This window comes from Podarcis tiliguerta (assembly GCF_965153285.1).
Source record: "Podarcis tiliguerta genome assembly, chromosome: W".
NCBI classification, from domain to species: Eukaryota; Metazoa; Chordata; class Lepidosauria; order Squamata; family Lacertidae; genus Podarcis; species Podarcis tiliguerta.
In genome coordinates, this window is record NC_139552.1 from 5,549,189 (window position 1) to 5,566,618 (window position 17,430).

At 40.3% G+C, this 17,430-nt stretch overlaps 1 protein-coding gene across 1 annotated transcript in view; it reads right to left on the bottom strand.

Moving 5' to 3' along the window:
• The window catches only part of LOC310668758 (inositol polyphosphate 5-phosphatase OCRL-like), a gene marked incomplete at both ends in the record, with an annotated part of 57,961 nt that overhangs the window by 17,905 nt on the left and 22,626 nt on the right, over positions 1-17,430 (bottom strand). The window contains 3 exon segments of the mRNA XM_083422091.1: positions 1,296-1,360; positions 2,255-2,327; positions 2,831-2,966. Coding sequence (XP_083278217.1) covers positions 1,296-1,360; positions 2,255-2,327; positions 2,831-2,966 — 274 coding nt within the window.

Below are 17,430 nucleotides of genomic sequence, written 5' to 3' on the forward strand. Positions count from 1 at the left end.
CAGAAAAGCTTCAAAGTGCTGAGAAGTTAATTCCCCGCCTCGATCAGTAAAGAGACAGCCGATACGTTTACTGTGAACATTGTCCAACCAAGCACAGAATGCCTTGAACCTAGGAAACGCTTGCGATTTCTGCTCAAGCATAAACACATGAATGTACCGGGAAAAAGAATCAATTAGAACCATGAAGTACCTTGCTCCGCCCAAAGAGGGCGCAAGTGGACCAACCAGGTCTGCGTGGACTAGCTGGTAGGGTTTGGAAGCCTGCCTGCTAGACTCCTTGCCTTTTGGAGCAACCTTCACCTTGTTCTCTGCACAAGATACACATTTCATGTGAAACCTACAAGGTTTGATGTTCAAACCCTGAACCAATTCCGGCATCTTGGCCAGCGCCTGCCAAGACATGTGACAAAATCTTCTGTGTACTTCATGAATACATCCTGCATGAAGAACTTTGTTAATTTGTGCAACACAACAAGAATCAACATTAGACACAGCAGCACCATTGTCATCATAAGTTATACAGAACAAGCTATCCATAAACTTTGCATGCAAAATGTCCTCTTTGCCTTTCCTGATGACACAGACGCTCCTCTTGAAGGAAATCTGAAAACCACGCCAGTCAGCTGTGGGACACTGAGAAAATTGCTTGCAGCACCTGGAACATAAAGTACATCTTTGATGGCAGTGTGCAGACTTGTGAGTTTCACAGTCCCTTCTCCTGCGATCTGCAACATCCTTCCGTCAGCCAGGTGGACCTCACCATCTTGAGGTGTGAAGGAGATAAAGAGATGCTTATCTTTTGCCAGATGACGGGTGCATCCAGAATCTACAACAAATCTGGCCTTGGCCTTTGGAGCAGCTTTTCTGGCAAGCAAAACCTTGTTTTCCACCGGCGTGGGCTTAAGCTGCTTGCCCCCCTGCTCCTGGCCATCAGACTTGCCTTTAGCCTTTGGTGAAGCTGTGCCAGCAAACAAAGCCTTGTTTTCCACTGGCGTGGGCTCTTCACCCCCCTTCTGCTTCGGGCCATCTGCAGGCATCTGTCTCTGTTTACCTCTGGCCTTCCGGCTTCTGCAAGGGCGATGACCTTGGTTCTCACGAGAAACAGAGCTCTCAGCTGCCGACTCCTTGGCTCCCCCTGGAGGCTGGAATGCTGCCTGGGATAACATCACAGTCAGCTCTCCCTGCAGCTTGCAACTGGTGCCCTCGGCATCCCTGCATTCACTCGCATTCTGGGAAACAGCCAGGACTTCTGATGCAGTCAAACTCTGGGCTGGGATGACTGGCAGATGAGCTACCTTCAAAGCATTCCACATCTCACAGGCACTGGCCTTGCCAGCCAGGGTGATTAACTCTTCAGGAGCTACTGAGAGCAAAATTATCCCCATGGCTCTTGAATCCTGTGCCCTCCAATCATCTGTCACAGGGGCTGGGGGGGGGGGGGTCCTCAGTAATAGCATTCCACACACCAAGCTTCCTCATCTGGCCCTCACAGTACCCTGCCCAGGTCTGAAAGTTGTGGCCATTTAGCTTTGGGCAGTCAGCAGCTTCAGAAGCTTGGAAAAATTCCATTCCAGCTTTTCACTTGAGCCATGAGCCCTTTTCACTTCAGAGGCTTCTTATCTTGGCTGCTCATAAATCTCGAAGCCTGCTTGGCTCGACTCCCCATGCCAATTAGTCTGCCGGATATCAAAGGCACTCTGCCGCGGCAACGAAAAGACTTGACTCTTCCACACATACCTCAGCAGTCTTTCGCAGTCTTACTCTCCTGCAAGTGCCGTGAAGTGTTGTTGGAATACTGCCAGGGAGACAAAGTCCATCATGACTCCACGTCGTCTCCGGACGTCCATCGATCTCCCGTAGACACGCAGTATCAGCAATTAGCGACACGAGCTCCAGAAATAGCTTGCCACATTCCAGAGCCGTGCACACTCTATCAGCAGATAAAGCACACAGCGAAAGATGCACTCAGGAGAGCATTATTTACAAGTTTATTTCTGCGTTGATCAGAACAAAGAAAAACATGACTGCCTGCTTCAATGTCTCCGGCAGAGAGAGAGAGAAACGAAAGCAAAGACACAACAGAAACATCCTGTGAAAACAGGAAATACGCAGACTCTGTGACTCAAAGCCTGCTCCCTTTTAAGGTGGAACGGAAATATCCTAACAGCTAGATGGGCCAAGGGCTTCTTTTCCCCCTGGTCTTTTTGCAGCAAACCCTCTTTAAGGGGTTGGAGAGGATCCCATTCATCTTTACCTCCCTCCAGGGAGGGAAGGAATTCATTCTCCATCCTGTCCATCAACTGAACAATACCCTCCACAACCTTCACCTATGGGGGGGGGGGACAGAGCACATTTGTTGGGGCTATGGACTAAAGGGTGGGCATGTGTTAAGAGCAGAAATGCCTGATGCACCCCCCCCCCCCTGTTCCCAGCCCTGAAAGAGGCAAGTACTGTAACTCTGAGAGCTTCCCCAGGATGGCAGCGGCTGTGACTTCCAGACCCAATGGGCTGAAGCCAAATGCTCCAAGCCAAGTACCACAGAAGCTCCATTGCATGAATGGAGCCAACGGTTAAGGTATACAGTTCAGCCCATGTGGTCTGCCATGCCTGCAGGAGCAGCGTGTACTCAGAACAGTGGAGAATGGAAGCCTAGGGATTTAACAGAGCCAAAAGCTGCCCACTCCTTGCACCGGAAGTCATTGGCCAAGGAGGAGTTGTGTGGAAAGGGACCTGGTTGTTGGTCAGGGCCTGCCCAGATTCGAGGAGGTGCCACATAGCAGGCAACTAAAAACCCTGAATAGACGATAGCCCTGGCCAGGGCAGGTGTTACCCCTGTGAGGAAGAGGGAGCTGACGGGCTTGTGGTCACTCCTTTTCAATTCCATGTGGCTTCGGTAGCTGAGCTGATTCACGCTGCCTCCTCTCCAGAGGATTGGCTCACACCATGCTGGCACACGGCACTTCCCACTGCAAGGAGACAGGAGAGACACCAGGACTGTTGGACTGGCTGAGGCAACACACAAGGCTCACACAGTCAAACTTTGGCTCCACACACGGCCTGTGATCTTGACCACGGTCAACAGCTGGAGATGATGGGGCTTGGGAGTCCAACTTCTGAAGGGGCGGACCTTGCAGGTGTGCAGGCATTTTGCCTCATGGAGAGAGTTGTTAGGAAATCAAAAGCTGCCTTCTACCAGGTCAGAATGAATTTCTGACCTCCCCCAGTTTGGATTCCTACATTGCAGGGGGTTGGACTAGATGACACTTGTGATCCCTTCCAACCCCACAATTAATTAATTAAGTCTACTCTGGCTGGCAGCAGCTCTCTGTGGCCCAATCCTTTTTCAGGTGGAGGTGCCATAGAGTTTCAACTTGAGACTCTGCATACAAAGCATATGGCACACCACCAAATGATGATCCTTCCCAAAAGCAAGGGGCCCCGGTTTTTTTTTTAAATAAATTTTATTCAAAATTATAACAAAACATATTTTTCAAAAACATATCCTTATTTCCCCCCCATTTTTCCTCCCTCCCCCCTCCCCCCATAAAACCCATCCCCCCACCCCACCCGACTTCCCTCAGTTCCAGTCTTTGGTTTCTCCAATAATGCTATTTTCTGCATGTTACAGAGTTGTATAGATCCTCCAACTGTTTAGCTTATTATTATCAGTAAAAAAAAATGTACATGTTTATTGAAAACCTGCCAAGGAGTCCAGTTCGCTTTGTTGCATCTTCAAATACTTTGTGAAAGGTTCCCATTCATCCTTAAAGTCACAGTTATCCTTATTTCGTAGTTTATGTGTCAGTTTTGCCAGTTCTGCATAGTCCATCAATTTTTCTTGCCATGATTCTTTAGTCGGAGTTTCTTCAGTCTTCCATCCTTGTGCTACCAGAACTCTTGCGGCCGTTGTCGCATACATGAAGATGTCTTTCAACTTTTTTGGCAGGTCTTTCCCTACAATCCCCAACAAAAATGCCTCGGGTATTTTAACAAATGTTAAATGGAACATTTTCTTCAATTCATTGTATATCATTTCCCAAAATTTTTTAATTACTTTACAATCCCACCACATATGATAAAATGTTCCCTCCTTTTCCTTACACTTCCAACATCTATTTGAACTAGTTTTGTACATTTTCCCTAACTGCACTGGTGTTGTGTACCATCTATACATCATCTTCATGTAATTCTCCTTCAATAGGGAACAATCTGTAAATTTTAAGTCAGTTTTCCATAATTTAACCCAATCTTCCATCATAATGTTGTGACCTACATCTTGTGCCCATTTAATCATAACTGATTTTACGTCTTCATCTTTCGTCTCCCATTCTAATAGTATGCTATATGCGGCCTTCAGTAATTTCACTTTCCCTTCAATCACTTCCGTTTGAAACCTAGATCTAGTATAACTAAATCCTTTCTTACAGTCTTCTTTATATGTTTCATGTAATTGTCGATAATGCAACCAACTCTGAAAGTGGTCTTTGATCTCATCATAATCTCTTAATTTCCATTTTCCATCATGGTCCTTTAATAAATCAACATATGTGAGCCATTTTCCTTTCTTTCCAAGTGGTTTGAGCAGTAATGCTTCATGTGGTGAAACCCACCACGGAGTCTTTTGTTCCAATAAGTCTTTATATCTCTCCCATACTCTCATTAATGATTTCCTGATTATATGGTTGTAAAAGCTTCTATGAATCTTCCCTTTCCCGTACCATAAGTATGCATGCCAACCAAATCTGTTGTCATGTCCTTCTAGTTCTAATGCCTCTTGCTTGTCCAATCTCATCCAGTCCCTGATCCATACCAAACAAGCAGATTCGTAATACAATTTAAGGTCTGGGAGGGCAAACCTGCCTCTATCTTTTACATCTGTAAGTATTTTGTGTTTTATCCTAGGCCTCTCCCCCCCCCCCCCGATAAATCTTAAAATCTCTTTCTGCCATTTTTTAAAGCATTCATCTTTCAGGATGACTGGTATTGATTGAAAAAGAAATAGCATTTTTGGCAACACATTCATTTTAATCGCTGATATTTTTCCTAACATTGAGAGATTCATTCTGCTCCATATTTCTAAATTTCCTTTTACCTCAAGCCAAATTTTTTCATAGTTATTTTTAAATAGGTTTATATTTCTTGATGTTAACCAAATCCCTAAATATTTAACCTTTTTATGGACTTCAATCTCAATGTTTTGTTCTAATTCGGTTCTTTCTTCTTCCTTCATGTTTTTAACTAATAATTTAGTTTTATTCTTATTTAGCTTAAATCCTGCCACTTCCCCAAAATTCTGATTTTTTTCTATTACTTTAGGGAGTGAAGTTTTAGGTTCTTCCACTGTTATCACTAGATCATCTGCATACGCTTTTAACTTGAATTCACTTTTCCCAATTTTTACACCTGTAATCTCTTTATTTGCTCTTATGTATTTGGCAAGTACTTCCAAGACCAGAATAAACAATAATGGTGATAATGGGCATCCTTGTCTTGTTCCTTTTTGGATCTTACAATCATCCGTTGTCACCTGATTTATAATTAGTTTAGCTTTTTGTTCTGAATAGATTGCTGCTATTGCTTTTTAAAACTTGGGACCACTTCTGATTTGTTCTAACAACTTTATCATGAACTTCCAAGAAACATTATCGAAGGCTTTTTTAGCGTCTATAAACATCATTGCCACTTTCTTTTCATTTTTAGCCTCCAAATATTCTATTATAGTCAAAATATTCCTTATATTCTCCTTCATTTGTCTTCCTGATAGGAACCCAGCTTGGTCTTGATGTATATATTCATTTAATATTTTTTTTTAATCTGTAACGTTTAGCGAAGCTTTCTAAAAAAGAAAGTTAAAATTATGGACTGAAAGCAGATTTAATTTAAGAAGTAGATAAGAACTAAGAAATGTGTGGAAAATTGAGAAGGGAAGGAGTACCAGCCAAGTTGAGGGAAGTAAAAAAATGAGAGAATGGTTTTATAAATTGTTTGAATTGTATTAATTTGTCTTATTTGTAAACTGAATAAAAATTATATTTAAAAAAATTTTTTTTTAATCTGTTAGCTAGGATATTTGCAAATAATTTATAATCATTATTTAACAAGGAAATAGGCCTATAGTTTTTAATTTGCAGCAAATCTGCGCCTTGTTTTGGAATTACTGTTATATAGGCCTGTTTCCATGTTTCTGGGATTTCGCCTGTGTTCAGTATTTCATTCATGACATCTTTCAATGGGTTCACTAATTGTTCATTTAATATCTTATAATATTTTGCCGTAAAGCCATCCGGGCCTGGAGACTTGCCATTTTTAGAGCTATTATTATTATTATTATTATTATTATTATTATTATTATTATTATTATTATTTTTCAACACAAATGTACAATCTTATCAAATTTTTCACAAATTTAACTCTGTTTGGACTTCCTTCAGCTTCTCTGACAGTCATCCGTTTTTCCCTCTCAATTACGCATTTCTTCTGTTTTTATTGCCATTAGTCTTCCCTCCCCCTATCTATTTCTTTTTAGCAATATATCTCAACTTTCACAGTGCTTCTTGAAACCCCGCTAGCATTGTTTGAACATCACATATTATTTTCAGATATTCAACAAATTTTCCCCAGTCCTTGATGAACTTTTGGTCTCAAAGATATCTAATTTTCCCAGTTAGTTTATCCAGTTCTGCATAGTCTGTTAATTTCATTCTCCATTCTTCTATCATCGGTATTTCCTCTTGTTTCAATTTCTGGGCCAGTAGAATTCTTGCTGCTGTGACTGTGTATTGGAAAAGTTTACAGTCTTTCCTTCTTATTTCCTTTCCTGTAATCCCTAGAAGAAAGGCCTCTGCTTTTTTTACAAATGTATATTTTAACATCTTTTTCAATTCATTATATTTCACAGGGATTTCGCCTGTGTTCAGTATTTCATTCATGACATCTTTCAATGGGTTCACTAATTGTTCATTTAATATCTTATAATATTTTGCCGTAAAGCCATCCGGGCCTGGAGACTTGCCATTTTTAGAGATTATTATTATTATTATTATTATTATTATTAAAATAATTTTTATTATTTTTCAACACAAATGTACAATCTTATCATTTTTTTTTATCCCATTAAAAAACTCATTTCCTACATCCATCAACTCAAGATTTTTCAACATAAAATCCCATGCAATGTTATTGAAGGCCTGTTCTGCGTCCACAAACATTAATATAGCTTGTTTTTCATTCCTGGCAGTCAGATATTCTAAAATATTAATTATATTTCTTATGTTGTCTTTCATCTGTCTGCCTGGAAGAAAACCCGCTTGATCTTTATGAATGATTTCTCATAATATCTTTTTCATTCTATTCGCTAAAATCCCTGCAAATATTTTGTAGTCTGTATTCAGCAATGAAATAGGCCTATAGTTTTTAACTTGTGTTAAATCCGAATCCTGTTTAGGGATAAATGTAATAAATGCTTCTTTCCATGTTTCCGGGATGTCTCTTTCTTTTAAAATATTATTCATAACTTCTTTCAATGGTATCATCAACACATCTCTCAATTCTTTATAGTAGCCTGATGTAAATCCATCTGGTCCTGGAGCCTCCCCCCTCTTCAATCCCTTTATTGTCTCTTTTATCTCTTCACTGGTTATTGGGGCATTCAGTTGGTCTTTATTTTCTGTCGGGATCTTCTGCACCTTTTTTCCTTTCAAAAATTGCTCTATTTTCCTCATATTATTCCTTTCTCTGTTTTTGTATAATTGTCTATAAAAGTCCAAAAATCCTTTTCTAATTCCTTTCAGATTATCAATCTCTTCACCATTCACAGAAATTTTGTTAATAGTATTCTGCTCCTTTCTTTTTTTGATTTGCCACGCAAACCATTTACCTGATTTATTAGCGAATTCAAAGTTTTTCTGTCTTAACCTTTTGATATTCAGTTCTACTTCTTTATTTATTATCATTGCAAATTGTGTTTGCAAAGTCTTAATTTCTTGTTTTAATTTTGAGTTATTTGGTTTTTTAATTAATTTTTGCTCTTTGTCCATTATCTGTTCTAAAATTTCTTTCTTCCCTTTTTCTCTGTTCTTATTCCTCAATGAATTCTGCTGAATAAAAAAACCTCTCATCACTGCCTTGCTTGCGTCCCAAACTACACTTATTTTTGTACCTTTGTTATAATTGTCCACAAAGTATTCCATTAATTTATTTTGTGCTTTTTCTATAATTTTTTGATCATCAAGAAGATAATCATTAATTTTCCATCTAAAGGTTCTTTCCTCAAAACCTTTTAATTCCATTTTTATTGGGTTGTGATCAGAAATTACTTTTGGTTGAATCTCAATTTGTAAAACTCTTGGCGTAAGTTCATTTGAGACCCATATTTGATCTATTCTTGAGAATGATTGATTCGGTTCAGAGAAAAAAACATCCAATGGATGTCTGAGTCTCCAAATGTCAATCAAATTACAGTTCTTAACCATTGAGAAAAAAGTCTTCGGTAATTTTCCTTCTTTACTTAGTCCGTCTCTTAGTCTATCCATTTCTAATGAGACCACTCCATTCATGTCTCCCATTATTATAATTTTCTGATCCATATATTCAAATAACTTTTCTTCTAGAGCTTTGTAAAAGTCAGTCGTATTTCCATTAGGTGCATAGATCCCGACAATTATCAAACTTTCCCCTTGCCATTTGATCCGGACTGCTATAATCCTTCCTTCTTCATCTTTGAAGATTTGTTGTGATTCAATTTTACTTTTGATGTATAAAACAACCCCTCTTTTTTTCTCTTTGTCTGAAGATATAAATTCATTTCCTAGTCTTTTGTTAATCAAGATTCTTCTATGTTTTCTAGCGACGTGTGTCTATTGTAAACATATAATGTCCAGATTTTTCTTTTTCAAAAACTGTTCAATTTTATTCCGTTTTTTTTCCTCGTTCATCCCATTAATATTCCAATTTCATAATTTTAGTGCCATGATGATTTCCAATTAAATAATTTTATTATATTTTTACTTTTTCATAATCTATCTGTCTCTTCTCCTTCTTCCTCTTCTTCATCTTCCGGCTTTTTTCCATTCTCTTCTTCTTCTTCGCCCGGTTCCGATTCCTCCTTGGCTCCTGCTCCTTTTTCTGCTGCTTTAACTTCTCCTTCTTCTCCATCATCTGCTTTTAAATCCTTATACCTTCTCAAAAACTTCCCTGTTTCTTCTGGACTCGTCAACCTGTGCTTTTTGCTTTTGTAAAAAAATGAAATCCCCTCTGCGAATTCCCACTTAAACTCAATGTTGTTTTTCTTAAAAATCTGTACCAATGATTTGTATGGGTCTCTTCATTTCAACAATCTTATTGGTATGTCTTTGAAGATGATTACATAATTTCCTTCTATGTATAATCTTTTCTCTCTGTTCTGCAATATCAAATTTCTCATTTCGCTATCTTTAAAAGTGATTAAGCAGTCTCCTGGAAATTTTCTCGCTTTGGTTGTTCTTACTCTCATTCTGAATGCATTTTGTACTGTTTTTGCAACCTCCTCTACTGGTAATGCCATCCATTTGGCCAATTCTGATATCAGTCTCTCCTTAATATTTTCATTCTGTATCTCCGGGACGGCTCTCAACCTCAGGTTAACCTCCCTCTGTCTAAGTTCATTCATAGCAATAACGTCTTTAATTTCTTCCTGAGATTTATTTAGTTCCACCATTTCTACTTTCCTCTTCTCTTCCTCTCGCTTCACTTCCTTCAATTCTTGTTTCGTTCTCTTCAATCCTTCCTCTAGTGATTGTGTTTTTTTAGATACCTCTTTTATCTGCCCTTTGAGTTCATTAACTGTTTCATCAATTTTTTTATCCATTTTTCCAATCTTATTATCTACTGATTCTAATTTAGACTCTAAATTCTTTTCACTTTGCTTGATTTCGGCAAACATTTTCAAAATTTCTGTTTTAAAATCTGCTTCTTGTTTGGACCCTTTCCTCTCTACTGGTGTTCCCCCATCCGCCCCTTTCTTCTGCTGATGTGACATCTTTAGAAAATAATTATATCAATTTCCAATCTTTGTTTATATCAAATAGTTTATCTATTTTAAACCCAGCCATAGGGTCAAATGAACAAGGTGAAAACCAGATCAAAGCAAAATAAATCTTCTTGCCACCAATTAGGCTATTCCTCCAAATGAGTTAGACAAAACATAAACAGGATCCAAACGATATATATCTTTCTTGCCACCAATTAGGCTATCTCCAAATAAGTTGGTTTTCAAATTAATCCACGATTTCCTCTTCAAGGGAAGTGTAATTTAAAGGCAAGTCTTGCCCCACTGTCCACCCCAGGCCAAATGGTGTATATAAAAAAAAGGAAGCAAAGATATCAACACAGACCCCAGGAGAAAGAGGATTCCAAAAAAATCTTTTTCCAAAATTATATCCAGTTTTTAACACTTTCCAAAAATTATATCCAAAATATCAACATAGCCAAGTTCCAGGGACGAAGTTCACAAAAAGAAAAAAATAAATAATAATAATAATAAAAAAGAATAAGCACAGGTCACTTTCCAGTACTAAAGAGGCACAAGTCACTTTCAAATGTTATGTCCTTCATCAAAAAACGTAGAAAAGACTCAAAGAAAAAAAAGAATTTAAAAGAAAACCGTTTATCCGCTATTTTCACAATGTCACAGTTTCAACCAAATCTTAGTAATGGAGTCGGAAGCTCCCTTTCCATATGCAGTTCTTTGTTGTTTTAAAAGCGAAAGTGACCAAGCACTTCAGTCCTCTGCTTTCCCCTCCGTTACATCAAAGACCTCCAGTTTTCAAAATCGTAACTTTCTGCTCTCCCTTTTAGCTTTACTAGTCCCTTGATACTTGTAACTTCTTTTAAAAAGTTACTTCTTAAAAGAGTTCGTGGAGAGAAAGAAACAATAGCCGCTAGCGGCAACTCACTTTCCTTTTCCAGCTCTGCGTGCTGCGTTGCGTCTAAACTGACTCCAGATGACAGCTGAACTCCGTGCTTTTAACTTTGTATTCCGAATCCTTCCTTATTTATTGCCGTCAAATTTATAATCCAATTAGGTCCGAATTTCTTCTATTTGAGAATGGAGCGTTTCTCTTGCAAGCTCGGGGCTTCGCTATTTGGATATAGAAAATGGCTTCCCTTCACCCGCTGCCCCGCTCCGCCATTCTCGTTGCCCCTTTTTGTGGAGTTACCTGACGGCCGGGCGGGCTGCTCCTGGCTTCGCTGGGAACCTGTCACTCTGGATATCCCCCCCAGAGATTAAATTTGGGGGCTACTGCGCCCTGTAGGACCCCTATTTATCCAAAATAGGACGGGATTCTCCTCCCGGAGAAATCCCCGCTTGCGGCAGAATCACGCTCCACCGGAAGTCCCCCATTTTTAGAGCTTTTTATTGCATCAAGTATTTCTTGCATTGTTATCTGGGAGTTAAGAATGTCCCTTTGTTCTTCTTTTAAATATGGCATATTGCTTTTCCTAATGTACTCTTCTATGTTAAATGCTTTTTCTTTCCCTTGTCTATACAACTCAGAAAAATATTTAACAAAGCCTTCTCGTATTTCCTTCAGCTTGTCTGTCATTCTGCCATTTATGTTAATTTTATTTATGGAGTTCCTTTGTTCGCTTTTATTCAACTGCCAGGCTAACAACTTCCCCGGTTTATTTGCATGCTCAAAATATTTTTGTTTTACTCTTTTTATTTTCCAGCTGATTTTCTCATTTATGATCATTGAGTATTGGATTTGTAATGTTTTGATTGCCTGTTTTACTGCCTCTTTGTTTGCTTTGTTTGGCAGCTGTTTCTCCTTTTTCATAATTTCCTCTGTAATGGTTCTAGGGGTTGCTCGTGCTTAAATCGGTGCCAACACCTGGCTGGGTTGCCTGAGTGAACCTTTCTTGTCCGGACAGCCACTCACCCGTGGCTGTCTCAATCGCTGGCAGAATCCGTCAGTGGGCGTTTCTTGAACTTCTTCCAGCATAAAAGTTCTTTGACGCCTAGTCGCCGCCTACTTTCTCTGCGCGGAAGCCTTCTGCGCAGGGAGGGTGTGGGCATCGGAGGACCCGTGCTCTCCCCGCTGGTCCCCAGCAAGGAGTCTTGGAGCCACCTCACCGATTCCTCCATCTGCCCCCCTCCTCCACTGGTGCTATGCTGATTTCCTTCCCCAGAAGATGTGCTGCTTCTCTCCCTCCCGGGACGCTCTCTGGAATTCCTCTGGAGCCCTCCCTCTCCTTCTGGCTCCGATGGCAGTTCCCTGACATCCTCTAATATTTCTTTTTTCTTTTTCTCTCTCAATTTCCTTTTAAATGAATTTTGTTGTATAAAGAGTCCTCTCATTACAGCCTTGCTTGCATCCCAGACCGTCTGTAACTTTGTTATCCCTTGACTATTTATTTCAAAATAATCCATCAAGGTCTTTTTTGCTTTTTCAACAAATTTGTGATCATCTAATAAATCATCATTTAATCTTCATTTTCTCCATCTAAAAGAGATTTGGCTTTCTTTTTGTAATTCTATAATCAGGGAATTATGGTCTGAAAAGGTTCTGGGATTGATTTCGATTCTTTTGACTCTTGTTTCCAATTCTTTGGAGATCCAAGCCTCACAGAGGAAAAACCAGAAAGCCCTAGGAGCTATAGTGCTCAGTTTGGAGGGCTCACAGCTACCTTTGGTGGAGGGTCTTGAGACTGCCCAGGAGGACTACCAGGCACTAGAGAGAGTGCACCACAAGACTTCCGGTCGGATCGCGAGGTGGAAGGAGGCGAATTCCCCTCGGGAGAGGGGGATTAGCTCCAAAGAGGCATTAAAGGGGGTGTTACAAGGGCGCCGTAACCCCCCAAAACCCACTGAAAGGATATTCAGTGGTCGAGGATCCCAGCGCTGCCAGAAGAGCGATTCTCCCGGCTGCCAAGTATCCTCTTTAAGAGGAGACGAGAGCGGCGGTGTAGAAGGGCCGACAGCGGGACGCCATTGCCAGCCTCAGGGAGCGAAGCCCCGAGCCTTCCCACTGGAGCGAGCGGCTTTCCAAATCAAAGAACTCGAATTAGCAACACTAAAGAGAAGATTAAATTTGTGGATTCGGACCTAATTCGAAACAGACAAAGGAAAAAACAGGAGGTCAACTTTGTCTGGGCTCCGGAGAAAACGCAGGGACTATTTACAGAGCAGACCGAACTGTGAGTAAAAAACAAACGGAGGTGTTTTGAGCAAAAAGATCTGCTCCTCCGTGGAGTTAAAGTTTTAAATTTGGACTTATGGGGGGAGAAGATATTCTGGCTTTATTCCCTATAATTTGATGGTACTATTTTCTCTTTATTTTTGGGATTTATTTGGTTTTTGGAAAAGAACTGGGTGACGCAGCATTCTTGGCCAGATTACTTTCGTTTTCAAAAGAACTGCACAATAAGCTATATGGATTGAATTTTTATACCCATTCTCGGTATTTGGATATTTTTTCTTCTGCATGTGAGTTGGCAGAGCTTCGAGCTATATTGGATTATACTGGTCTAGACAAATGAACTAAATTTGTGCTTTTTATTTTAATTTAAGAAGAAGAAAGACCGCCCCCCCTGTTTTACTTTGTGAAGGGTGAGGAGTCGCCATCTTGTGTGACTTTAAAGTTACGGACTGATTGATTTTTGCTTTTTGGACTTGGGTTCTTCTTCTCCCCCTTTACCCCCCCCCCTTTTGGAAGTTGGTTTAAAAAGGGACAGGAGATTTTTAAAAGGGACAGGAGATTTTTGTAAACTTCGGTCTCTCCCCTTGTTGCTTATTTTCTTTTTTTTTGTGACTCTGAGAACTGGGAAGACCTTATTTTTGAGGGTGGGAGAGCTGCGGGCCATAAGGATTACAATTTTGAGGAACAGCCTTCGTATTTTTCTTTTTTTGGTTCTCCTTTTTTCGACCCCTTTTTTGGATTATAATTGGAGTGAAACTAAGTGGCGGAAGGGGGTTTAAGACTGTTGTACATCGGATAAAAATATTGGATTTGGCCAACCAAGAGGCAAGAAGAATTAAAATTTAAATTTTTTAAAAAATAAGGATTGGGAAGAATACCATCTATTTATTTTTGTGATAAATACGCTGGTTGGGCAAAATTAGAACACCCCCTACTGGCCCTTTGGAGGATATTATAGAAATAAAGACAATATATATTTGGTTGAACAGCGACAAAACGCCCCCTGGTGGATATTTACAAACTTAGAAAATGGCACACACACACAAAAGAAAGGAGAAGGAACACCAGCAGAAAGAAAAGGATGAAGACAGGAATCTGACACAAAAGGAGAACTATTAAAGATGATAATTGAACTTAAATCAGAGTTAAAATCGGAAATACATAAGAGTGAAAAAAACATTGGATCCAAGTTGGAGCAAGTGGACAAAAAAATTGACGTTACGGTGGAAAAAATAGATGAATCTATTACAGAAATTAAGGGGCAGTTGAGAGATATGATAAAAAGGACACAAAATTTAGAAGAGGGGGCAAAAAAGAACAAAAATGAGATCAAGGAATTAAAGAAGGGAGAGGAAAAGATTAGAGCAGAGGTGGCAGAAGTTAATAAAACTCAGGAAGAACTAAAGGATGCTATTTCAATGAATGAACTGAGGCAGAGGGAGAGTAATTTAAGACTTAGATGAATTCCAGAGACACAAGGGGAAGAAATAAAGGAGAAACTGATTAAAGAAATTGCGATTTGGATGGAGATGGAAGAAGAAGAAGTTGCAAAGACAGTACAGAATGCTTTCAGAATCAAAGTGAGGACAAACAAAGCGAAGAAATTCCCAGGAGACTGCTTGGTGATATTTAAAGATAGAGAGATGAGAAATTTAATTTTACAAAAAAACAGAGAGAAAAGACTGAACATTGGAGGGAATAACATAATCATCTTTAAAGATGTCCCACTACATTTGCTGAAAAAACGCAACTGTCAGGGGTTCAGGAGCAGAGGCACAGGAAAGGGAGGAAATAGAGAGCGAGGGGGAGGAGTCCGAAGGAAATGTTAGCGATGACAGCAGTCCGAGGTCTCCGAGTCTTTCCAGCGAATCGGAAGATTCACAGAAAGGGGCCCCCATGGTCAGGGCAAGGGGGGTGCCGAGGGGGACACCCCAGGAAGAAGGGGCCAGAGGGGACTCAGAGAGCAGCAGTTGGAAATCAGGATCAGCGTCCACGCCAGAGTGCAGTAGGGGGGAGGAGTCTCAGGCATCGGGATCAGGCGGCGCACTGCCAGCGGGAGGACAGGAGGCAGGATTGGCCACGCCTCCATCGGGGAGCGAGGAAACGGTCAAGAGGAAGGTTGAAGGCTGGGCGCGCACGCCAAGTTCAAATGTACAGGAGGGCGGCACAGTTGGCAGCCCGGATAGGGAGCCAGGTCCCAAAGCCCGCCGGAAAGAGCGGGAGGAGTCAGGGGGGTCAACGTCAGCGTCAGAAGAATCCAGGAAGGAAGGGACCCCGGGGGGGTAACAGGACCCAGAGGAGAAAGGAGAGACGGAAGAGGTGGAGTAAGGCTAGAGTCTTAAACTGGTGTACAGGGGGCGGAGATTCAGATGGAGCTTCGCCGATCTAATCCTAGACGTAGAGCTGGGGCGCTGCGGCTTGAAAATGGAAACTGTACTTCAATAAAGACTTTTGTACATTACTGCTGGCTAGCGTTGGTCCTCTGTGAGCTGGGACCTGGAGCCAGCTCTGACAGCAACCAATATCAAAATTTGGTGCAGGCTCTCAGGAAGAACAAAATTGAATTCAGATGGGAATTCCCAGAAGGGCTCTCCTTTGCATACAAGGGGAAGAGACATAGAATAACAAGACCAGATGAATTGGATAAATTTATGAGAAGATATAAAGAACTGGGAAGTGAAGAGACCGTACCACTCGGGGCAGGAGCAGAGGGAGAAGTTACCCAAGACTCGGAGGAAGAGAAAGAGGAGGAAGAAGAAGAGGACGAAGAAAGAAAAACAAATTAAAATTGATTATTAAATAAATAAAGTAAAAATCATCATGGCGTTAAAATTATGGACATGGAATATTAATGGGATTATCGATAAAAAAAAACGGAATAAAATTCAGCAATATTTGAAAAAGCAAAATTTGGATATTATTTGTTTGCAAGAGACACATGTAATGAGGAGACACAGAAAATTTTTAATAAATAAAAAATTAGGGAATGAATTTATTTCATCAGACAAAGTTAAAAAAAGAGGAGTGGTTCTTTACATAAAAAATAAAATAGAAGCCCAACAAATATTTAAAGATGAAGAAGGTAGAATTGTGGCAGTACAGGTCAAATGGCAAGGAGAGAAAATAATAATTGTCGGAGTGTATGCACCCAATGAAAACAAAATAGACTTCTTTAGGAATCTAGAGGAGGAACTATTTGAATACATGGATCAAAAAATTATAATAATGGGAGATATGAATGCAGTGGTCTCGATGGAAATGGACAGAACGAGAGCATCAGGGAAAGTAAAGGAAGGGAAATTACCAAAGACTTTTTTTTTCAATGGTAGAGAACTGTAATTTAATTGATATCTGGAGACTAAAACACCCAATGGAAAAACAGTTCACATATCATTCAGAAGCAAATCAATCAATGTCAAGAATAGATCAAATCTGGATAACAAATGATTTAATATCAAAAATTTTAAAGATTGAAATCCAACCCAAAGTCCTTTCGGATCATAACCCAATAAAATGTACTCTAAAAGGATTTGAAGAAAAATCCTTTCGTTGGAGAATAAATGAAAGTCTTTTTGATGACCAAAAAATAGTAGAGAATGCGAAAAAGCAGATGAGCGACTATTTTATTAACAACATGAATAAGGGAACCAAAAACAATATAGTGTGGGACGCTGGAAAAGCAGTTATGAGAGGTTTCTTTATACAACAAAATGCAATCAAAAACAGAGAGAGAAAGGGAAGAAAGAATTTTTAATGCAAATTATGGAGATTGAGAAAAAAATAATAGACAAACCAAATGATAAAAAGTTGAAAATGAATATTGTCAGGGAACTGCCATCGGCAGCACAAGAGGTGCCAAGGCTCTCTGAAGTAGAGAGAGACGTAACACCTGAAGAGGGAACCAGTAGGGGGCGAACAGGAATGTCAAGGGAAGGAGAGTCGGAGGAATGGCTCAGAGACGGTTCTAGCGAAAACAGTGGGGATGTCTCAGGTCCCCCTATAGGGACCCCCGTTCCTCGCCGGAAACTGTCACGCAGAGAGTCCAGAAGACGTGTTTCCGTTAAGGAGCTTTTATGTTGGAAACGTTTCCGAAAGCAACCACTTTCGGATTCTGCTAGCGACTGACGCAGCCATGCTGGAGGGGCTCCGTCACAGGCAGAGGTTTGAGAAACTGTTCAAACTCTGAGGGATTTGCAGTTTACACACAAGCAGCTCTTCATCCCATCACAGCAATCTGAAAGTCACCGACAGC